The 25,590-nt window shown below is 37.1% G+C and overlaps 1 protein-coding gene across 1 annotated transcript; it reads right to left on the bottom strand.

Moving 5' to 3' along the window:
• Positions 1–1,551: 1,551 nt before the first annotated feature.
• LOC141364209 (uncharacterized) lies at positions 1,552–20,935 on the bottom strand. The gene is made up of 17 exons (XM_073868304.1): positions 19,474–20,935; positions 18,342–18,368; positions 13,574–15,572; positions 13,272–13,343; positions 10,495–10,569; positions 10,316–10,402; positions 10,126–10,200; positions 9,947–10,033; positions 9,757–9,831; positions 9,581–9,664; positions 7,823–7,897; positions 7,644–7,730; positions 7,454–7,528; positions 5,796–5,885; positions 2,329–2,409; positions 2,106–2,183; positions 1,552–1,874 (listed from the first exon to the last, which is right to left on the bottom strand). Exons 1-17 carry the CDS (start codon positions 19,558–19,560, stop codon positions 1,639–1,641), a joined length of 3,390 nt encoding a protein of 1,129 aa, XP_073724405.1. The 5' UTR covers positions 19,561–20,935; the 3' UTR covers positions 1,552–1,638.
• Positions 20,936–25,590: the final 4,655 nt, after the last annotated feature.

Here is a 25,590-nt window from a genome sequence, read left to right as displayed (position 1 = left end):
GATATAGAAACAATAGTAATGCTAATCTACTCGGTCTTCTCCATTTGGCCAATTGTTTTTATAGCATTTACAGTTTTTTTCAATTGCTAACAAGCATTGTTCAATACTGAAACCTCATTTTCAAAGCTCTAAAAACACAACATCCGTCTCTTGTGACAATACCATTAACACAATTCCTGTTGTTTTTATACAATATTCAGTCAATTAACATGTTTCTAAAATGCTTAAATTTTCTTTTCAAACAAGCTTACCCCATACCAAAATCATGGATCGTTCTTATCTTTTTTACAAATGCTTAAAAACAGCATGACAGAAATTAAGACTTAATCTACTAAACTTTAAATACAATATAAAGCCTCTACTTCTGCACCAACAGCAGCTTACAGTAGCCTAAAAGATTTACTGTGTTTTAAATATTTTATAATAGCTGATATCCAAAGTCTGGGGCCCTATAAAATCCATTAATTTTTTTCCCAAATTCCGTTTTATTTTTTCCTAAATTCCGTTTTGTCTGTTTTAATTTTTGCAAATTCCGTTTTATCCGTTTTAATTTTTGGCAATTATTTTTTTTACCATTTACTGTTATTTTTATGGAGGGTTTTTTATGGTGCCTCTGCGCACCAGCCATTTCAAACCTAGCCTCCAGTATCTGGGCCACGCCTCCTTATTTGCATACACTCCTCAAAATGCCCAATCCTAAATGGCTAAATTATTAAATGCCCAATCCTAAATCCTCAATAGCTAAATGACCAATTGCCCAATCCTAAATACAAAATGCCCAATCCTAAACACAAAATGCCCAATCCTAAATACCACATTCATTTTCGACTTCGACTTTTAGTTTTCGACTTAGACTATTAGCTTCAAATTTAGACTTCTAGTTTTCGCTTAAGACTTTTAGTTTTAGACTTAGTTTATAATCTGACGCGATAATCCCTCCATATGAATGGGATAAACAGGATAACATGATAACTTAATGACTGTAAAACATGCATTTACACACACACACACACACACACACACACACACACACATTCCTGTACAACTACCAAACTGAGGACCGGGTAAATTAACCTGCAGTATGAGGACCACCATTTCTGCTTTAATTTGAGATAAACAAATGTTATATTCTAACACTAGGGGTGCCCATGAGCCTAGTTATCACCTCAGATTCTTAGTAAAACAAAGGGAAAGAAAAAGTTTTTTACCAGCAGAGCGAGGACATTTTCATGGGGGCGCTATTGAGTTCATTTGTCAATGTATTGTTTGAACTACATTGATTTAGCTTTCAACCATCTTTGCCATTTTATGTTTCATCATGCAAGCCACATACTGGGATTTTTAAAAAACTAAATATGTTTGTTATTATAATCTGACTACAGTACTAAAATGCAAAGAGTTTCCAGTGCAATTATTAATTATACTAAAGGAACCAAATTTTAGCAATATATATACCCACCATCCCGCAATTTCCAAAAAGCTGCAAGAGAGATACCATCTGCAGTAACCAGATGAACATTTATTTTGTTCACAATTTCAGAAAACAGCAAACGCTACAACAAAATGTTAAAACCAAAAAAAAAAAGGAAAAGTGAGAAACAGAGAAAGAGAGATTGAGATGAAGACCACATTTAGCCTTTAAAATTTTAGTTTTCTTGAAGCAGATCTCCGATTTAGAGTTACAATTGTGTTGTACACAAAATTCTTCACATCCTTCCAAGATCGTTCATTTAGGGCTTCTTCTTCCTCTATGCACTTCATGCATGGCAGTTTTCCAGGAACTCTGCGCTCGGCTATAAACTTGGCCAAGTGTTTGTGTACTGCACTCCTCTCTGCCTCACTCCATGGTCTCTTCACATTTACCTTGGCCGACACTACAAATGACAATGTAGATTTTGTAACATTAAATCATAAACCATTTACATTTATACTTTTGGCAAAAGCTTTTATCCAAAGTAACTTGCACTGCATTTAACATGTACATTATTTGCATTCCCTGGTAATCAAACCCACAATCTTTAGTGTTGCTAAGTTACATGAACAACTAAAAGTATCAATTAAATAAAGTTTTTTTTAAACTGCAACTGCTTGCTCACAGGCCGTACCTTTGGCACTTTTGGTCTGTCGTCCTATTTTTTTATTTGGTGTGTTTTTTTTCAGCAGGTTTGCTCCTGAACACTCATCTGTAGCAGAAACGCATGAGAAGCTATTAGTAAAAACATTAGGTATTGTTAACCCTGTGTACTAAAGTGTAAACAGTAAAATGTGACATCAAGCCTTCATGAAACACTATCACACTACTTAAAACAAGATTAAAACATTACTTACCATCTACATCTGATTCTGAACTACCATCTTCACGGCATGACTTAAGTCGCTTTTCAAGGAAGGAGAGATCAGCACCTCCATCTAAAAAACAAAGTCACACATAAACCTGTGCCTGTAACAGGAGTATGGTACGGTCATGCATTACAAGATTTGTTGAGCCACAAACTTTTAGACAGTATATAGTGTAAGGGTGGTTGAATACTGTACTGTCTCTGTTGGAATTATAAAATTTTTTGCAATCTAGATGGAAATTGTAAGAGTCGGTTTACATCAACAGTGTAAAATCCACCTATGGAAAAGGACTTACCAATAACTAAGCACCCACCCACCAGATGACCTGTATGATGCGAAATCAAACAGCTGCCCACACGACCGTCGGTTTCTTTTGAAACGTTTTTACAGCAAGGTAAAGTTCAATTTCATTCCATTTCATAATTGTTTTATGTAATTGATTTTTGTCTTTATACTAGAAGTGTTCGAATTGTTATAGTTGCCATTTAAAATACATAACTGTGAATGTGTGTAGATAAATTCTCAGTCTGCGAAAAAAGGGCCAAGATGAGATGATCTTTGATCAAAACCACAAATCAGTATGTGTGGGTTAGCAGCTAGCATATTTTACTGTTTTGTATATTTAACTCATGAAAACCTGCCTTTCAAGACATGCTTGTTGTTTAAAGTATCTCTTTAGATCAGGTCCAAGATTGTGGCATTTAAAAAACATTTTACTTCACTTCATGGATTCCAGATGCCTTTGCAATAAAGTATTTTTCTGTGTGTACCTTAACCTTATTTTTTTAAATATAAAGTTTATCTACATTTGTGTTTACAGAAATCATGTACCACAGTGTTGACACTAAAGAAGTGGACGTTGTGCCTGCAGTCTGAGTAAAAATATATGTGAGTTTAATACATAGATGGTAAATAACTGTGTATAATAAATGTGTATATAATTATGTGTGTGAGCAGTCTGCTCTCCAATCACTCACGATCGGTCCGTGCAGCGTGCATGATGTCAAACACACCTCTGTTACCTGGGGTCATTTAGGATGCGATGACGCGCAACTGTATGCATTTGTGCTGCACATGTCCAATTGTTATTGAGGCTGTTTACCCCTGGTATTAAGATGCATTTTGCCTGTTCAGATCACAAGTGAACAATGCTATAGACAAGTGTAAACGAGGTCTAAAACTTTTTAACCTCGTCAACTTTTGACCACATTAAGTAGTTTAAAACACATTCGACCGGATTGCTTTGTGGGGCAGATGCTCATGTGGTTAAATGTGCTTGAGCAGCCACAAAAGACTGTTGACTCTCCGCCTATTGATCTAATGTATTGAGCACAATGTTTTTACATAGGATCTGACTTCTAGAGCGTACACACAATATACAGCACTATCTTAAGGCTTTCATTGATAAAAATTAAGTGGCTGCTGTCCGCCTCTTTCATTTGTTTTAATTTCCGAGCATGTGAAAGTTGTGTGAGCTTATTTCATTAATTTTTCTGTTTACTAATAATATAAGCAGCAGACTCTAACATAATATTAGTTCACATCAATTTAAACCTGTCATTTTTCCCACTCGCGTTTAAACGAAAGCAGAGGGACTTGCCCACAGTTTCCACAGACCATCCCCTCAAAGCAATCAGGACAGAAGCGGTCGAATGTGGACAAAAGAGATCAATTAAAATACCAGGTGTGAACTTGATGTGTCTCTCTCGTCCACCAAAACGCATCTTAATACCAGATGTAAACAGCCCCTTACCATGACACGAAGCTTGGCATTCAGAAGCGAGTGCCTCACCCCCGAATCAAAGTAAACCCTACCCGAGACAACCTCTGCAAAGTGCACCAAGTTACGCTTATGCGTACCACACTCTGGTACAATTCGAAGCAATCACACCAGCAAAACGAACTGTACTTTGGGCTCAAACGTACCTTGGTACGATATGGTTCACATAATGCGAGTACACCCTAACTCTGCCAAACATACCAGAGTACGATGATGGTCCTCCCACACTCATGATGGTCCCCCCATACATGTTTTATGATCCGGAAACAAGTATGTTTATGTCATTGTGATGTAAATTGTTTTTGAAGGTCAGAAGATATGCATCCTGTCTCAGCAAAGCCAGTGCAATGAAGTTCACGGTAATTGTTAAGTTTGTAGTTTATTAGACGTGTTTGATTTCATGTGGCGTTGCGCAGATCGAGAGTAAAACTCAAGCTTTCTGTCATAGTGTTTAGCAACTGAAAATATACTAAAGTTATACTTAAGCTAAAATTATACTTGGCCTCTAAATGCACACAATAGTGAGTAAAATCTAAAAATGAATTAGACAATGGCTAATATTAGACAATACTTAGTTACCCAGAGTGAAGATTTTGACTTGTATCCGAGTGATGTACTTGCATTGTAGAAGGTTGCTAGCCGTGATATTTTATGAAGATGTCAAAGGGAATGACAGGCACTTTTGGTAAAAGGTAAATGCATAGACAAATAAGTTTGGTTAAAAATATACCATTAGTTTTGAGCACGTTTTGTGAATGTTTTTTACTTCAGTCTCTGTTTGTTTAATGGTCTGATTAGTTGCTAAATTGAACCATTGAACAAATACCTTGTCGAAAATAACAAATGTTTTGGTTTCCTAGGTAATCTACGTGTTGTTTAATTTGCTTGTTATATTAATTAACTACTTTAAAAAGGACTTTGTTGTTATTTATTCTTAGCAGGGTTTACCAGAAGTTACATGTGTTCCACAAAAGCCGTTTATGTTGTTACTGCTGAAACCATCTACATGATCTAGGGATGCCACTAACGACTTTTTATAACGACTAATCTATCGATTATTCTAAACAAATAATTTACCACAAAAAAAAAATCAACAAACTTTTAATCAAACATCCCTAAACCTTAATGTTCTTTTAACGTGGGATACTCTTTTTATATTGTATATAAATACTATTTATTATGTGATTTATATATATTTTTTTCACGTTCTGGAAAGGGAAGCACACTCAATGTGACGCATATAAATTTACCTGCTAACATCAATTGATCCACAACAAGTAAAATGTATTATTCTTGCAACTGTATTTGAAGAACTCATGCAAAGCAGAAATACAAAGATTTAAGCTGCGGTCACACTGGACTTATGTGAGACCAGTTCATCAGATCTTTGGCTTCATTAATTTATGCTTTTTAGTAAAGAGAAAGGTCACTCCATAACATAACGCTTTTCTGCTGGTCACATATCTCAATGTGTTATACCCCTGTCTGCCTTGTTGCCCTGATTATTGGATTGTTTACCCGTGTATGACCTTCTGCCTGTTTACTTGGACTTATGTTTGTGGATTGCCCTGATATTAAACTGCATTTGGATCCTCAACCCTTTGTGTCTCTGAGCAGTTTGTTACAGATTTAAATGTCTGTTGTATTGTGTTTACTTAAAAAATAATCAACTTACCCTTTGCTTCCCCACTCTTGGTCTGTCGTCGTTGTCGTCTGTTCTTATTAGGTGTGGGGTTTTTCTTCAGGTTTGCTCCTGAACAATCATCTGTAGCAGAAATGCATGAGAAGCTATTAGTAAAAACATTAGGTATTGTTAACTCTCGTGGTACATGTCTTCAAGATTCAAACATTACTTACCATCTACATCTAAACCATCAGCTTCACGGCATGGTTGACGTGTCTTTTCAGGGGATGAGAGATCAAAACCTTCATCTAAAAAACAAAAAGTGTAACTGTGAGCTTCATACATTATAACAGGATCAGGTGTTTTATTAACTGAGCTTGACACAAAACAGAGATTTGAATCATGTCATAAAAAATAACTTACACTTTGTTTCCCCACTCTTGGTCTGTCGTCGTCGTCTTTTCTTATTTGGTGTGGGGTTTTTCTTCAGGTTTGCTCCTGAACAATCATCTGTAGCAGAAATGCATGAGAAGCTATTAGTAAAAACATTAGGTATTGTTAACTCTCGTGGTACATGTCTTCAAGATTCAAACATTACTTACCATCTACATCTAAACCATCAGCTTCACGGCATGGTTGACGTGTCTTTTCAGGGGATGAGAGATCAAAACCTTCATCTAAAAAACAAAAAGTGTAACTGTGAGCTTCATACATTATAACAGGATCAGGTGTTTTATTAACTGAGCTTGACACAAAACAGAGATTTGAATCATGTCATAAAAAATAACTTACACTTTGTTTCCCCACTCTTGGTCTGTCGTCGTCGTCTTTTCTTATTTGGTGTGGGGTTTTTCTTCAGGTTTGCTCCTGAACAATCATCTGTAGCAGAAATGCATGAGAAGCTATTAGTAAAAACATTAGGTATTGTTAACTCTCGTGGTACATGTCTTCAAGATTCAAACATTACTTACCATCTACATCTAAACCATCAGCTTCACGGCATGGTTGACGTGTCTTTTCAGGGGATGAGAGATCAAAACCTTCATCTAAAAAACAAAAAGTGTAACTGTGAGCTTCATACATTATAACAGGATCAGGTGTTTTATTAACTGAGCTTGACACAAAACAGAGATTTGAATCATGTCATAAAAAATAACTTAGACTTTGTTTCCCCACTCTTGGTCTGTCGTCGTCGTCTTTTCTTATTTGGTGTGGGGTTTTTCTTCAGGTTTGCTCCTGAACAATCATCTGTAGCAGAAATGCATGAGAAGCTATTAGTAAAAACATTAGGTATTGTTAACTCTCGTGGTACATGTCTTCAAGATTCAAACATTACTTACCATCTACATCTAAACCATCAGCTTCACGGCATGGTTGACGTGTCTTTTCAGGGGATGAGAGATCAAAACCTTCATCTAAAAAACAAAAAGTGTAACTGTGAGCTTCATACATTATAACAGGATCAGGTGTTTTATTAACTGAGCTTGACACAAAACAGAGATTTGAATCATGTCATAAAAAATAACTTACACTTTGTTTCCCCACTCTTGGTCTGTCGTCGTCGTCTTTTCTTATTTGGTGTGGGGTTTTTCTTCAGGTTTGCTCCTGAACAATCATCTGTAGCAGAAATGCATGAGAAGCTATTAGTAAAAACATTAGGTATTGTTAACTCTCGTGGTACATGTCTTCAAGATTCAAACATTACTTACCATCTACATCTGAACCATCAGCTTCACGGCATGGTTGACGTGTCTTTTCAGGGGATAAGAGATCAAAACCTTCATCTAAAAAACAAAAAGTGTAACTGTGAGCTTCATACATTATAACAGGATCAGGTGTTTTATTAACTGAGCTTGACACAAAACAGAGATTTGAATCATGTCATAAAAAATAACTTACACTTTGTTTCCCCACTCTTGGTCTGTCGTTGTCGTCTGTTCTTATTAGGTGTGGGGGTTTTCTTCAGGTTTGCTCCTGAACAATCATCTGTAGCAGAAATGCATGAGAAGCTATTAGTAAAAACATTAAGTATTGTTAACTCTCGTGGTACATGTCTTCAAGATTCAAACATTACTTACCATCTACATCTGAACCATCAGCTTCATGGCATGATTTAAGTCTCTTTTCAGGGGAGGAGAGATCAGAACCTCCATCTAAAAAACAAAAAGTGTAACTGTGAGCTTGATAGTTTATAAAACACCTGATCCTGTTATAATGTGACCTTCACACAAAACAGAGATTTGAATCCTCAGGGCGCGAAAGTGTGACCAATTCAGCCCTGGTCCGAAGACGGCATTAGGTAATGAGCCTCTTACAATCGAGTCAGAGCACCAATGTCGCGTGCGCCCAATTTATAGAAAAAAGCCAGGAGTCAGGACCACTGTTTTCTTCATAATCTTACTTCCCTGCCAGACTGGCTGTCTTAAATAGAGAAATAAATTCATTCATTGATTTGCATTGTTGATTCATTAATAAATAATTCCCCCCCAAGGGTTTAATTTATGCGCAAAAAGCATTACAATGAATAGGACATGATGATTACGTCTTTCTTTGGTGAAAAACTAATAAAATAAATAAGACTACATGAAATGTGTTTCACTTAAATAATTAGAAAATTTACAAAACGAATTCAAAAGTAGCCTATAGCCAATATGAGTTTACTTTTTGTGTGACGCGCTCCAAAACCAATGCAGCACAAAAAACTTTTTTTTACCCATTTAAAAAGCACAATGTTTTGTTATTATTGTGAGTGTAACTTTACAAAAATAAATGAACACCATTACAGTTTTGAATGTTGTTTTACTTTTATTTATATGACCATAATTTAAGGTAATGCAAGATGCAAGCTCATCACGCGTATCATGCGATCACCGGCCGGGTTTATGCAGGGCAGCAATAAAGAGATATTAAACTTTAAACATTTAAAATTCTACTTTAGGGTTTTTTTGGACATCCCTTTGGAATCACTGCCATCATATCATCAATTTATCAGGCAATTATAAATATAAGCGCAGCGCTTATGAGTGTTCAAACACTGCTGAACCCTCAGCTGTCAATCTGCCGACCCTCACAAAGTTTTACATTAAATGATAGTATATTTGTCCAATCATTGCCCTGTGCTTATTTCTGTCAATGTTCTGCATGAAGATCTTTAAAAGTTTCTACTTCTTACTTCACGATTGCGGTGCGGCCGGTCGCAGTCTTTATGTCAAATGGGCGGGTATGAAATAAATTGATGCTGATGTCGGATAACGGGTCAAGTGTTATTTTAATCGCGCAGATGCGGGTTATCAAACAGGACTGTGCATGACTCGTATAAGGAAAATGGAATGGCAACATGAAAATTATAAAATAGCCTACATGTTTATATTCTGTATTAAACCACCATGGGCCCTAAACTAGCGGTGTTAAAGGGACAGTTCACCCAAAAATGAAAATTCTGTCATCATTAACTCTCTCTCATTTTGTTACAAACCTGCAAAATGTCTTTGTTCTGATGAACACCAAGCAAGATATTTTGAGGAATGTTAATAACCAAACCAAGCATGAGTCCCATTCACTTCTATAGTAGGAAAAAATTATACTATGGAAGTGAATGGGGCTCATGAATGGTTTGGTTACAAACATTCCTAAAAATATTTTCATTCATGTTCACCAGAACAAAGACATTTATACAGGTTTGTAACAACATGAGAGTGAGTAAATTATGGCAGAGTTTTCATTTTTGGGTGAACTACAAATCCGATGCAGTCAAAAATTTGGGTGCACCTATTTTTTGTACTGGTGCACCTAAGAAAAAATGTTAGCCCTGATCATGTCATAAAAAAACAACTTACACTTTGTTTCCCCACTCTTGGTCTGTCGTGGTCTTTTCTTATTTGGTGTGGGGTTTTTCTTCAGGTTTGCTCCTGAACAATCATCTGTAGCAGAAATGCATGAGAAGCTATTAGTAAAAACATTAGGTATTGTTAACTCTCGTGGTACATGTCTTCAAGATTCAAACATTACTTACCATCTACATCTGAACCATCAGCTTCATGGCATGATTTAAGTCTCTTTTCAGGGGATGAGAGATCAAAACCTTCATCTAAAAAACAAAAAGTGTAACTGTGAGATTCATAAATTATATCAGTATCATGTGTTTTATTAACTGAGCTTGACACAAAACAGAGAATTGAATATTTTAATAAAAAACAACTTACACTTTGTTTCCCCACTCTTGGTCTGTCGTCGTCGTCTGTTCTTATTTGGTGTGGGGTTTTTCTTCAGGTTTGCTCCTGAACAATCATCTGTAGCAGAAATGCATGAGAAGCTATTAGTAAAAACATTAGGTATTGTTAACTCTCGTGGTACATGTCTTCAAGATTCAAACATTACTTACCATCTACATCTGAACCATCAGCTTCACGGCATGGTTGACGTGTCTTTTCAGGGGATAAGAGATCAAAACCTTCATCTAAAAAACAAAAAGTGTAACTGTGAGCTTCATACATTATAACAGGATCAGGTGTTTTATTAACTGAGCTTGACACAAAACAGAGATTTGAATCATGTCATAAAAAATAACTTACACTGTGTTTCCCCACTCTTGGTCTGTCGTCGTCGTCTGTTCTTATTTGGTGTGGGGTTTTTCTTCAGGTTTGCTCCTGAACAATCATCTGTAGCAGAAATGCATGAGAAGCTATTAGTAAAAACATTAGGTATTGTTAACTCTCGTGGTACATGTCTTCAAGATTCAAACATTACTTACCATCTACATCTGAACCATCAGCTTCATGGCATGATTGACGTGTCTTTTCAGGGGAGGAGAGATCAGAACCTCCATCTAAAAAACAAAAAGTCCTTTGCCTATAAACTCTTTACTGAGATAATTAAGTTTCAGGTGCTTCTAACACCATGTCCTAACTACATGCACCACGGCGACATCCGATAAAAGTTACGTTTTCCATGATAATCAGAGTTTTGTCCTAACCAACCACAACGTGATACCACAATTACTCTATTTTAGAAACGGTCTGACATGTCATGGCTGACAGCTCCACCTATACAGAGATCTTATTTAATGAAAGCTATGCGCATTATGAATATTATGTCTCTCCTCTTTCATGTTTGTAGATGTTTGATTCAAAAGCAGAAATAAATAACAAATCCCTAAAGTTGCACAGGGGAAAGCACCAAGAAGCATAGGAATGTGTCTGTGTATTAGGGGTGGCACGGTTCATGAAAAAAATCCGAACCGTTCGGTTCGCTTGTCTCGGTTCGGAGCGCGTGTGTGTCGTACGGTTCAACGGTTCATGGCATGCGCAATGTATGTAGCCTCGTGCCCTGTATGTGACCTCAGATAGCGTGTTCCCCTTTCGCGAATAGCGCGAAAGAAGAGGTGACTGGTGTGGAGAGTGAGTGGTGCCGGTCATGTTACGTGTAGAAATGGCAAGAGGGAGAGAAAAAGAAGTCTGCCCGCAGTTGGAGGATGCGCCAGCGTCGTATAAGTTTGGTGTGTGGAAACAGTTTTTATTTCATGTTACCTATGATGACAGCGGAAATAAAACAATAGCTACAGCCACACGCGACAGCCTTCTCTCCGACCATTTATCTAATCTGAGGTAATGAACACTGTTTTACGTCTTTTCGTATTCAGCGCTATTTTTAGCCTTTCGTTGATAAAACAAAAGCGGCTGATTTCCGCGTAGTTTCATTTTGCTAGCGTGTGAAAGTTGCGCGATCTTATTTCATAAACTGCCCCTTAAAGTAATCAGGACAGAAATGGTCAAAAGTGGACAAAAGAGACGGATTTAAATATTACAGGTGTAAACGTTATGTTTCTCTCTCGTTCACATATTCTCTCTGCATTATTTAAGCAGCCTCTCAGTGATAAATCTTAAAGCTACACTGAAGTTGGCATTTTGATAAATGCAAGTTATCTTTGTGTGCTAAAAATGCACACAAAGTTCATGTAGATGGCAATACACATTCTCTTTTTTGCCAAATAAATGAAAAGCATGTTGAAATCATCAATGTCTTCCCTCTCGCTGTGTCAAAATCTCGCCTGGCTTTCCTCAGGGATGTTCCCAATAATGTGCTTAAAGTCAAATTCAGTTTGTGCATAATTACATGATATAACTTTTTTTAATACTGTATCCTAAATTATGGATAATTAATACATTAATAAGATAATACATTTCTGGAGTGTTAAAAAAAACAAGAACCGTACTTAACCGAGAACCGTGACCATAAAACCGTGATACGAACCGAACCGAGGGTTTTGTGAACCGTGCCACCCCTACTGTGTATGTGTGCATGCTCTTCAGCTGCAGTGTGATAGGGCAGCGCACAAACAGAGCAAACTGTTATGATGTGGCACGCCCCTGTTTTAGCCCGATTTATAGTCGTGCATAGGTTCTACACCGTAGCTACGGTGTAGGCTATCCGTAGCCTGTCGCGCACCTCACAAAAATTTTAACAGCGCGTCAGATCTACGCAGACCGCAAGCGTTGTGATTGGTCCACCAGAACCCCTCGCGTCAGGTAAAAAAAACTGCGTCATAGGTATTTGCGTTTGTGACGGCGAAAACAAGATGAGCCAAGTTGAGGAGTGATTTAACTCAAACTGCATCAAACGTCGCTGTTTATTTACTTCCACCATTGCTGGTCTTCTCAAATTATACACAACAAGTTGCAGTTTCTTATTCGTTTGTGGGTTAACTTGCTAAGCTTCTCCTTCTTTGACGTTTGCGCTGCTGCTGTGGTGACACGCATGGTTACTGCATACCAGCGGTCTGTGCGTGTGTTTGCATGACGACGCAAAAGTATAAATGAAAACCTACGCACCTACGCACGACTATAACGAGCCCTTTAGTCCTGTTCAGTATGGACAGACAAACTGCCTGTCGCTGGAATCATATCGCTTCGCATGTAGTTAGGACACGGCCTTAGTTAGGGTGACCATACACTGTAAAAAAATTCCGTAGAAATTTCAATGTTATTGCAGCTGGGTTGCCGGTAATTTACCGTAGATTTAGATTTATGTTATTTACTGGCAAGAGTTTGTTCAAAGTTATATAAATTTTAAATATTAACAAGTCTTTATCTTTACAGAATAAAACTATACAATAACAGCCTCATGCAAAGCATTCTGGGAACCAGAAATCATCATCAACCTTTTTCTGTTTTTTGCTTCAGGTTTTGTTTCCCAGAATGTTTTGCTTGATGCAGTTTTTTTTAGTTTTACTCTATAAAGACAAAGACTTGTAAATGGTTAATGTTCATTTTACTTTGAACAAAATGTTGCCAGTAAAAAACATAAATTTAAATCTACGGTAAGTTACCAGCAACCCAGCTGCAATTTCTACGGAATTTTTTTACAGTGTATGTGCTATTTTCCCAGGATGTGTTCTCGATGACGTGTGCGGTCGACAAATTATACTTTCGGAAGATGCACCCGAAAATCATGGCCAAGACACGTCCCGGGAAAATGGCACGTATGGTCCCCTAGTGTTAGTGCCAAAAAAATTGAAATTTAAAAACTTACCCTCAGCCAGCTTTACTCTCTTTTTCTTTGTTCTCGGTGAGACACCCACAGAATTCAGTGTGGGACCTTCACCTGTAACAGATAACAACATTAAAATTTTATAGAAATATACTTTTACATGGACTTCTTCTAAATTAAAATAATTACATTGGTAGTATACAGTAAATGATAAATCTGCTATCAGTTGTCCAATAAAGTCAATGATTAGCTCTTAAAAATTACCCTAGTGGGTAAACCACAGGCAGTTAAAAGATGTGTGTCTACACAATAAAAATGCATTGGAGATAAAACTGCAAACGTACCACAGGCCGGTGCAAGTGTATTAAGGTTCTTCCCCCTTAAAGTCTGAGTGCCTTGCTCCATTGCAAACAGAAGCTTACTTATTTTGGCAATTTGAAATGTTTTGTCAGTTTGCCTATAAAAGTCACGGTGAACTCTGATATCATGCCCCATGAACCTTGCAACTTGCTCCAGTTCTTGTTCACTAAGGTCCAAGAGTTGGCAGAGTGTGGCAACTTGTTTTCTTAATTTAGTTGACCTCAAGAGTTCAGGGTTTTCTGCTTTGCTTTTTTTTGCATATTTCCGCAGACAGTCACATCCGCGTATGTTTGTCATCACACCGGGTCTTGCAAAGAGATAGGGATTTTCAGCAGGTACACCAGCTTCCACTCGCTTTTGAACCAACAAATCAATTGATGCCTTCATTCTCTTTGTCAAGAAAACTGGAACTTTCTTTCCTCGTTTTCCTCTGATTTCTATGCGGGTTAATAACTTGCTGAGCTGCTTTTCCAATGGTGACAAGGTTTTATAAATGTCCTCGTTTATGGCACTTGTGCTTGCTTTCATGTAAACGTCAAGAGTAAGGCGTGATGCTTCCCCTTCACGCCGCTTGTTGAAGATAATGACCTGTGCTAGAACGGACTCGTTTAATGTTTTGTATGCATGTAAATCCATTTGTTCTGTCAATTCCTTTCTTGCTTCATCTTCTACCATCCTGAGATGGTCTCTTAAAGCAATCACATTTTTTGTGAGGGGGATGTCATCATCTTTATTCCATCTTTTTTCTTGTATGGTTTGGTGAGCTGTGACAGAAACACTGTTTCTCCAGTTTTTCTCCAGAAGTTCCAAAAACTTTTTAGCTTTCTTTTCTGCAAGATCATCTTCATTCATTAGAGTCTGTCCTATTAGGACCTCCACAGCCCCTTTAAGACAGAATCCAATTTTGACTGCTGTTGAAGGTTTTCCAAACTCATTTTTGCCTGGACTAAACTGAGTTAGACACTTGGCAACCCTGACAACAAGCTGATATTTTGATGGCACACACAAATCTTCAAGATAATTGACAGTCTTGTCCATGTCCTTAGCCACTAACATGAATCGGCCAAGCTCTCTCATTCTTTGTGCAATGTACTGGTGCCTGGACTTCACTCGACCATGTTTTGCGTACAGTGATTCACCATAGTTGCAAATTAAACTATCACTCCTGATATGAAACGAAACATCATCTTGTCTCATTTGGTTAATGATGCTCTGACAGCCATCTGAGGAAGCTGCAATAGGAAGCAGGGATGCGGCGCGACTTTGTATTCTACTTCGTCTATTCTTTGTTTTTTCATCGGTCACACAAGATTTTCTTGTTCTGCATGATGATTGATGTCTCCAAAGGTCTTTTCTCTTAAACATTCCAAAACAGTATGGGCAAGGCAAATAATCCTTAACCGAGGCTTTATCAGATGGCTGCTTCCACGTCACTATTTGTCCTCTGCCTTTTTCCAGAACTTTGGAATTATGTTTAAAGTCTCCTTTGTTGCGGAGCTGTTCTAAAAGACTTTTTCTTTGTTTTGATCCTAATGAAAAGCTGAAGGCATATGCCACATCTTTGACATCCATGTGTTTTCTCTCTAAATGTCTTGAAATCTTTAACTGAGATTTCCCACAGTAGAGGCAATAATGTCTTTTGTCCCAAGCTCTTTTCTTGTCTTCCCGCCTTGTGCAAATTTTTAGGGTCACATTTAATTTGGATGTATCTGTCTTTTTTATCTTGTGTAGTTTATGGTGTTTTTTTACATACGTTCTTGTGTTTTCAGTTTTTTTGATGGCACTGTCGCTAGAATTTGTGTCGGAACATTCAAGTATTTCACTGGACATCATTGGTTTCTTCCACGATGAACCTTTGTCTGGGCTCAAATCACTGGACGATGAACTCTGACCTGGTTTGTAATCTGGGTCTAGTCCTGCACAACTGGATAACTCTGATTCTGATGAATCACTATCCTCCTGCTCCTCAGAAATAGCATCCAGCTACAAATTAAAAGTATTATTATTATTATTATTATTATTATTATTATTATAAGCAAAAAAGCAGAGAGTTGGCTCCTAGTTATATCTATTATATAAATCATTTAAAATCCTTCACATTAATACATGAACTTTTAATGGTATAATCCTTATGATCAGAATGTCAAATTGAAATCGCAGGGTTCATGAGTTGAAAGCAATTGCTTACAATTTAATCGTAAAATGAATTTAAAGTACGTTTAAAAAAAGAGGAAAAAACTGGCAACACTTTATAATAAGAATATATTTCTTAACAATTAGTTAATGCATTAGATAGCAAGAACTAACAATGAACAATATTTCTACAGCATATATTAATCTTTGTTCATGTTAATTTCAGCATTTGTTAATGCATTTATAAAATCAAGCGTTATAACTTTTAACATTAATTAATGCATGTTTAATTTGTTGATGTTAGTTACTGCATTTACTAATGTTTACTAATACAACCTTATTGTAAAGTGTTACTTACTAAGATTTGTATAATTTGAATGTCATGTAACCATTATGCAATACTACAGTACATCATAAAACCGAGAATTCATGCGACAGACATCACTTCGCCCAAGAAGCAGTGCTTCACCTTCTGAGAATATAGTTCCCACTATGTATACTGTTAAAAGATGGCTTATATGACTTTGTTATTTGTACACGGTGTGATTTGTATAGTCACAACACATAAATAGGAAAATGTTGGCATTATTTTGTCACTTATTTGGAGCAGTATGCTAGCTGGAGCCATTCACTTCCAGTCTTTGTGCTAAACTAAGCTAGCAGGGGCATGCGTCAGACAGAGTTACAGCATGCACGGAGATGAAAAAGGTATGGACTTATTTAACTCTGGGGGATACGGTGAATAAGCTAAATTCCCAAAATGTGGGCGTGTTCCTTTAAAAACGTGTCTTTACGGGATCTTTGCTGTATCTGTGTGAATGCAAACACAGATTCCGAGAAGTCATTGACAGTGTGAATGAAGATCAAACAATTCCAGACAAAACCAGGATGCGTTTTCTGTAATATCTGTGTAAAAAAGGGCTGAATAAACTTAAATACGGAAGAAAAATTAATGTTTTTAAAACATGCAAATGAGACATTAAAATATTTACTGGAAAATCACAGGGAAATTCTCAAGTAAATAATTTAGGTCAAAGGTGTTCAGCTGACAAAAAAGTCTGAAAACCAGTGGTGGCCGGTGACTTATTTTTCGAGGCCAAATGATGTGAAGCTCGTCACAACATGTATGTAACCTGTTATGTGTGTGGTTCATCATTTTAAAAATATGTGTTCGGCACATCATGTAAACTGTGCATCACGTCATGTGAAAATATGAGCCTGCTGCAGATGCTTCAAAGGGGTTTATGATAAGAGAGACGCTCACATTTGCCAGATACTCTGTTAATCTTATGTGTAATCAAAGTTAGGGTTAAGTAGGTGTCGTACGAGTATTTTGTGAACATGAGCATCTCTTTTATCATTCGACGTGTGTGCACCAGGCACGCATTTTAAAAAGAGGCATGATGCACATGGTTCACATGACGCAACAAACAAATACTTTGACTTGACGAGCAACACACGACACTGCAAACACATTATGAATTACGCACCTCAGAAGAGAAGTCATCAGCCGCCACTGTTAAAAAACCCTGTGCTGTAGCTTAGAGCCAATGGAATTGTCCAGATACTTGATGTTTTATATGTGAAACATACCTAAAAACACAATTAGACTGAACCACAGTCTCTATAAATAGCAATGCTGACATTGCGGACACGTGTGTCAAAATTTTGAGGCATAAAATCTGTTTCCGCCACACGGGACTTTTACAATGCATCTCATGCAATATCCACCCCTCGCCGCATGGTTGTTGTATGTTTTTACTAAATACAACAATAAATACGTCAAGTCTGACCACCAAAAGCGTTTGATATTTTGAGCTTTCAACCCAGAGGTGTTTGTTTTTAGTTCAAAGCAACTGTTTGAAAATGTGTGACACTTTCAATCATTTCGTGTGCTTCCACTAAACTCTGGACACTAATGAAAGCTAGGTGGACATGAAATTATATATATGTATGTATGTATGTATGTATGTATGTATGTATGTATGTATGTATGTATGTATGTATGTATGTATGTATGTATGTATGTATGTATGTATGTATATGTATGCATATAAATAAAAATTATATATATATATATATATATATATATATATATATATATATATATATATATATATATATATATATATATATATATATATATATATATATATATATATTCATATGTATGCATTTATATGTATGCATATAAATAAAAATTATAATATATTATATATAGGCTATATTGTGTCACCATTGGAAGCAGTGACATGAGCGACCCCCGCAACTCCTTCTCGTACTTTTGAGTGACTGACAGCTCTCTGTGCAAACACTTCAAAGTCACAACCAGATTCATCGAAACAAATAACGCAATTTGACGCGAGGTACAGAGGGGCGATTTAAATCCGATAAAGCATTACGTTATCCTCGCCGAGCGCAGCTCGTGGTTGCTAAGAAACACGCCACGGGAGCGCGCTTTGGAAGAAAGAAGCGCTTTGATCCGGGTTTAGCACGTGTTTTAAAACGTGACACGCGAACGGCCACGGAACGCTGTAATGTAACATTACGAAATACACATTTCCTCCTTACATTAAATGACAAATGGAACTTTTTAAAAGATTTTGAAAAAGCACATACCTGTGTTGAACGCTCTCCCATTGTTTCCTGGACACCAAGATTGAAAGTGTATATCAGCATAACACATATTAAACATATCAAAATGTACAGACTGCACAAATACAACCAAATGAATGCATCCTAATTCATCTTAATCTATGATCACATGACTCTTAAAGTGAGGCCTACAGGCTGTACTGATGTTACAATCTATGGTCTTAAAGGAACACGCCCACATTTTGGGAATTAAGCTTATTCACCGTATCCCCCAGAGTTAGATAAGTCCATACATACCTCTCTCATCTCCGTGCGTGCTGTAACTCTGTCTGACGCAGCCCCCGCTAGCTTAGCTTAGCACAAAGACTGGAAATGCATGGCTCCAGCTAGTATACTGCTCCCAATAAGTGACAAAATAACGCGATCATTTTCCTATTTATGTGTTGTGATTTGTATAGTCAAACCGTGTACAAATAACAAGGTGATGTGAGACACAGCGATCTTTTAGCAGTGTACATGCTGAGAGCTGTGTTCTCTGAGGACGGGGCGCTGCCGCATGGGCGGAGTGATCTGCTCGCAGCACACGAGAAGCCCCTGGTGAGGAGCAGAGAATTCGGTCAGAGTTGTGCAAATCACTCCGCCCATGCGGCAGTGCTTCGTCTTCAGAGAATATAGTTCTCAGTATGTATACTGTTAAAAGATCGCTGTGTCTCATATCACCTTGTTATTTGTACACGGTTTGACTATACAAATCACAACACATAAATAGGAAAATGATCGCGTTATTTTGTCACTTATTGGGAGCAGTATACTAGCTGGAGCCATGCATTTCCAGTCTTTGTGCTAAGCTAAGCTAGCGGGGGCTGCGTCAGACAGAGTTACAGCACGCACGGAGATGAGAGAGGTATGTATGGACTTATCTAACTCTGGGGGATACGGTGAATAAGCTAAATTCCCAAAATGTGGGCGTGTTCCTTTAAGTTCTGATTCAATCTTAAAACATTAAACAAGGGTTAAAACATTGAGATGTTTTACAAAAACGACAGTTAGTCTGTGAATTGATATGCATTATGCTTTCTGGACAATTAAGACAATTAAAACAAAAACATGCATTTAAATAAATATGAAGATAAATAATAATGTTAGAAACACTTACCTGACGAAGAAAAGTTTGTTCAAAACGGCTTGCGCATTTATTGTGATGCTGTCTAAGTCTCTCCAATCTTCTCTGAAATCGCTCCATCAACCATGAGTTATAAACAAACGCTGATGAGCAGTGCAGTGAAATGGGGGATGGGGAAACAGTGTAGCAGTGTAGCGCTGGTCTGAGGAGTGGGGGTTGGGCGACGCAAACACGTGCAGTGTAGCGCTGGTCTGAGGAGTGGGGGTTGGGCGACGCAAACACGTGCAGTGTAGCGCTAGTCTGGGGCAATGGGGGATGGGCGTTGATTTTGTATCACAACAATATTGTCACAGTGTTTCACATGGAAGAATCTTGACTTTTTCAACATTAATAAGATCTTAACCTACGTCAGATTTAACCATTCATTTAAATATAACTGTAGTGCAAAAAATATATGATATTTTAACACTGTATTCATTTTGTTAAAGGCCTGCATTAAAACTTTTATTAAAGTAAATTTACAAAAGCAGTACCATTAAGCATTATATGCAAAAATTTAGTGATTATAATACAGTATGTAAATGATGCATTGATTAAACAATTCTTTATATTGGAATTATATGAGAAAATGAAGACTAAACTAAACTTCGATTAAATTAGTATGTCTACACTGTATTTAATGTACTTAACTGGCTCACAGAGGTACAGTGTTATTCGTTTGTGAGCTGAAGTTATATGGATGTACATTTACTTTAATGTGTGGCTACAAACAGTTGTGTAGTGCAAGGTATATACAGAGTATACCCACTTTATTAGATGGCATGGGGTAAACCCACTTTTAAATTTCAAATATTAATGAATAATATTAATTTCATAATGATCCTTATGCTGAGAAGTCAAGCAGCTGTAGTTAAGCGACAATACTGATTCCATTTTGGAGTTAACCAAATATGCAAGACTAATCAAACATGTCACTGTTTATAACACAGGGCATTCAACCTTAGTTTGGCCACTATGTACTGTGTCTTAAGAACTAGTCTAATCAACTAGGGCTAATCAGTACATTTTGGATTGAAATGAGATCAGTCTTGACCAGTTTTGAAGAAAATAGATTACTAACTTGTATGACTAGTCTAAACAGTTTATGCAGTCGACCACAGGACATACTGTGTGAGTGACTGGAAGATAGCATTGTGCTATCAGCCCTATAACTAATTTAGTTATAAATTGCTAACGGTAGCCGAATAGCAATGAAATCACGATGCCCCTCTCCATTCAAATTGCCATCCAAAGTCACACCTCTTTCAAAACACATGAACACGCACAGATCAGACGGTCACATCTCATGTCTCGTTCACCAGTGAGAAAACTTTGCAGTACAAAGTGAATAACATTACCAAAATAACCAACATAAACAACTGTTTTACATCAGAATTAAAGAACACTTTCGGCTGTGTAGACATAGTAACATAACTATATCGTTATGCTAATCCATAAACGAACACAGATTTCAGAAGCAACACAATGTTTCATCAAAGTAGAATATCTGAATCCATCTCAATACAAACATATCGTGTACCTGTCTTACCAAAATAAACTTTTAGACCCTTTGCCTCCTGCAGCTGTTTGCATCTCGTGGTAAAGCAAGTTGCCGATGTTCATTTGTGTTTTTGCTCTTTGCTGAGCCAGACAGTTTTTGCTGTTGTTGTTATAAAAGATTTCTTTCGTTGTGTGGCTCCTGTGCAGGTTGTCAATTCAGCAGAAAAGTTTGTCATTATCCCTCTGTTTACAGACAGGAGATGAGCGCACGTGAACACACCGATGATGTATGGTGTCTGCGTGAACAAGCTGCGCAGTGACATTCAAATTATGCTTACGGATGAGGGACAAAAAAGACAACATCCGTTCGAACCGAGATCTATGATTGGTTTAAAAATTTTTGGTCCTACGCCTTTCACAGATGACAGAAATTTCAACAAATACATTCAAACAACTTAACATAGTGATTGCTATCAGGATGTGAGGAAACTTTTAATCAGCATAACTAAAAGTGTTTCTGGATCAAATCAGATACCCTGCCTTTAACCAAATAGCTGTCTCCCTCCAAGTGACCATGTCTGTGTGGCCAGGTAATACAACATCTGACTTCAGTAAAACTCCATCAACCTCCAAAATAGACAGCATAACACTAGTGATGACAATAGAATAAATTATATGAAAAATAATAAAGTATACCTGGAAAATGTACAGTCACCTCCATAAGTATTGAAACAGAAGCAGGTTTTGTGTTATTTAAGCTGTTTACCAAAATTTATTCCAGTTAAAGTCATATAGTAAATATAGGCTTAAAGTGCACACATCCAGTTTGGATGAATGGTTTAGGCAGTTTAAAATGTGAGAGTAAAATAAGATCATCCACCACTGTTATCCTATATAGGTGTACAGGATTTTTATGTTGCTATGCTCACCATTGTGTTTTTTTAGTTAGAATGTTGATCTGGTCACTCTTAAGGTTCCTGCCATCTCTCTGATGGATTTGTTGTGTTTTGATATATATCTAAAAGGGGTAGTTACATTAAATGAATGTTATTCCCCTGCTGAAAAAAACAGCATCAAACCAGCATGGACCAGCATGGGAATTATGCTGGTCTATGCTGGTTTAGCTGGTGTTCACTAGCACAGTGGTTCTTAATGTTATTCCTGGAGGCCCACTGGCCTGCACATTTTGTATGTCTCTTTTGTCTGACAGACTCACTTCAGTTCATGGAGATCTCTTCTAATGAGCTGATGATTTGAATTAGGTGTGCTAAATAAGGGAGACATACAAAATGTGCAGGGCAGTGGGCCTCCAGGAATAACGTTAAGAACCACTGCACTAGCAAATAAGCACCAAAACACAACATATGCTGGTCTTGCTGGTATGCTGTTCCCTTCAGCAGGGTCCTTAACTATTTAGACAATCTGGATGTGAATGCCCTCTGAGTAAAGCTGAGGGTGTGCACTATAAACTATGTAACACAAAATGTGCCTCTGTTCCAATACTTATGAAGGTGACTGTATGTAAGGGTCAAAGATCACATAAAGTTGAAATTTAGTATCATAGTAGCACCAGACCCCGAGCCTAACCCTCATTTGACTTGACATTGTTCATTTAAGAGCATCTCTGTGGCTATTAGACACAGATGCATATAAAGGCCATATTCCTGCATAAAAACTAGAAAAACTCCTTATTTTAGAGACTTTGTATGACATCTTTGTATGACACTCAGTGGATGCTGCAAAACCACCATGTGAAGTTTGGGGCTGGTCAGATCTGTCTAGAACAATATATTGATGACAATACATGCACAATGTAAGCACACCTGAAGTGTCGCTTATAGACCTTTCAGCTGCAATAACACAAACAAACGGATTTTGTGGCCCAAACTTAACTTCCAATAAACGTCTGCATAGAACAGAAGTCCATCTACAGTACAGTAGATTATTTCTGATAACAAGCAAAATAAATAACCACAAAATTACTCAAATCAGAGCTAAAGTGTATCAACCATAAAACTGAGAAACAATTGCTTGGAGGAAGAAGACTGGAGAATCAATGAAATTATTAATATAAACTTTAATTACAGTAACAAAAACCAGGCAGACTTAAAGTTTATTTCCACATCCTTTTTGTTTCCTATCTGAATTTGCGGAATTGCCCATGTCCTTCACACGTGATGCCTTAGATTTAGACATTAAATAGGCTATACTGTCTACTGTCATTCTGTCAAATGTTTAGATGAAGGTTGTGATTTATTTCACCTACAGTTCAGTTTGAAGTCATCTAATACAACATTGTTTAGTCAAGAGAGACTACACGACTGTCAGCGTGTGCCACAGTAGTAGAAACAACACAAATATGGATATAAAGTCATTAACCCACTGTAACTGTACTATATATGTCTTAATACATAAAGCTGCGTTTAAGTAATAAGTATACATGCAACCAGAGGTGGGTAGGAACGGTACATTTACTTCATTACATGTACTTGAGTAAGATTTCTGAAAATATTTACTATTAGTACATTTAAAATGCCCTACTAAAAAACAGCTAAAACTAGCATAAGCTGGTAGCTGGTTTTAGCTGGTTTAAGGTGTCAGTAGCTGTTTTAAGTTGGCCCATCCAGCCTGGCAAAGCTGGTCAAGCTGGTGGGTCTGGTCTTCCAACCTGACCAGCTGTACAGCTTAACCAGCTTAAAAAATGACCAAAACACAGGTAAACCAGATGGTTCATTAGCAAAACCAGCTAACCATTAGGCCTATGTAAATTAACCATGGATTTATTGTGGTAAAAGTGTAGTAGGTTTAACTATGGCTTTTGAAATCCATGGTTGTCAAAACTTATTTTGTTGTTACCATGGTTTTACTACAGTAACCATGTTTTTTTTTTTTAACTCAAAGAGCTAAAACGAGCTCACCAGCTTATGCTAATTTCAGCCGTTCCTTCAGGGTTCACTTTAACTCTTACTGGAGTAAATTTAATGGACAATTTGTACTTTTACTGCGTTACTGTATTTTAATTCATTATTGTTTCTTGGCCATTTGCTCATTAATTACTCATTTGAGTCGATTCCTTCGTGTATTGCAAATAAATGAGTCATTTGAGTCGATTCTTTATCACGAATGTATTGAACAATGGGCCAAACGTTTGAATTGATTCGCGAATCAGTTTGAATGAATTGTTCAGTACGCTGCGCAAACTGAACCGTCTGTTGCGGTTTTTTTCACTCATATAAAAAAACACGGAGAACATAAAGAGTGTTGGATGGCATGGATATGAATCTACTACATCTATTTACTAAAAGCAAACTTCACACGTGTACTATTGATGAAGACCCGGCAGTATAAGCGCGCGACCTGTTCGTCGTCAGATAAACGCGCGCACTATACTGTAACAGCACAGACTGAAGAAAATCCGTCGATGATTGACGTGTGATTTGCTGTATCTTCAAATGTAAGTGCTTCTTATTTTACACTGTCGATGTCATCAGACCACTTTGGCAGATGCTCTGAGTTTAGTTAACTTTTTTGCATAGTGAATTCGAAACTGTCGGTTTATTTAATATTGTCTGTACTTTAATATTGACTGTACATCGACATGAAGACTAACTGTTAAGAGATAATTTCACAGAAATGCTTCTCTATTGTGTGTTTGTTATTACAGTACTTGTACAGTAGTCTTTAACCTGTACTGTTTGTGAATGGTGCAATTTTTACACATATTGTGTAAATACAGTAACATAAATGTAATATTTTAAGGTCCATTTAAATTTCAGATACTGATCATGCAATCCTTGATAAAAAGTGCAATACCTAAATTCACCATGGTTTTACATTTTTAATACATCATTACTGTAGTAACACAGGTAACTGGATTTTAATAAATACACTCATAAAATATAATTTAAATAATATATATGGTTATTCTTGCAGAGGGTAATAAAAATGCATAAAATATGTAGGGTTTTGGTAAGACATTGAGATGTCACATGGAAGTTGACCTTTGACCTGAGATATAGCCAAAAATTGTTGTGTAAGATCACAAACTTCAAAATATCACTAGACATGTATCCAGATGTAATAAAACCCCCTTCATCTGTTTTTGATATCAATATATAGAGATCTAATCAGCTTTAACATTTGTGTCAGACTTAAAGAAATTCAGGCATTCCTGAGATATTGAATTCACAAGTTCAATTATGGCCAACATTTTGATTTGTTAAGTCACAGTGACCTTGACCTTTGAACTCTGCTCCTCAAATAATTTGCACCCTAAACATTTATGACAAATTTGAAGAAATTCCCTAAAAGCAGTCTTTTTAGAGCTATCGCAAGGACTATTTATAGGCGCAATATGTTGTAAATTCATAGGGGGCGATAGAGAGCAAACCGTGTGTGTATCCAAGGTAAAAAAAAAAATCGGTCCCTCTCATTTTTCCATCAATCTGAGGACCTCTTTAAAACTTAGAGAAAAGCCTATATTACAGCCATTGGAGGCCATTACAGTGAAAACATAGTGAGGACCGGCCTAAATGTCCTCACTTTGTAAAAAGGTCCTCACTCCAAAGGTTAAAAACTCACGCCGGTCCTCACAAAGATAGCCAAACAAAC

The sequence above is a fragment of the Misgurnus anguillicaudatus genome, chromosome 6, assembly GCF_027580225.2.
Source record: "Misgurnus anguillicaudatus chromosome 6, ASM2758022v2, whole genome shotgun sequence".
NCBI classification, from domain to species: Eukaryota; Metazoa; Chordata; class Actinopteri; order Cypriniformes; family Cobitidae; genus Misgurnus; species Misgurnus anguillicaudatus.
The sequence above is the reverse complement of the archived record's forward strand: the minus strand, read 5'-3'. Positions and strand labels throughout refer to the sequence as shown.

Excerpts from the sequence above, each read along its gene's own strand:
- LOC141364209 (XM_073868304.1), bottom strand. The coding sequence starts at position 19,560 with ATGGAGCGATTTCAGAGAAGATTGGAGAGACTTAGACAGCATCACAAT. Across the intron at positions 7,898-9,580 it reads CAAGAGTGGGGAAACAAAGT|ATGGAGGTTCTGATCTCTCC; the intron begins GTAAGTTGTTTT and ends TTTGTTTTTTAG. Across the intron at positions 7,529-7,643 it reads CAAGAGTGGGGAAACAAAGT|ATGAAGGTTTTGATCTCTTA; the intron begins GTAAGTTATTTT and ends TTTGTTTTTTAG.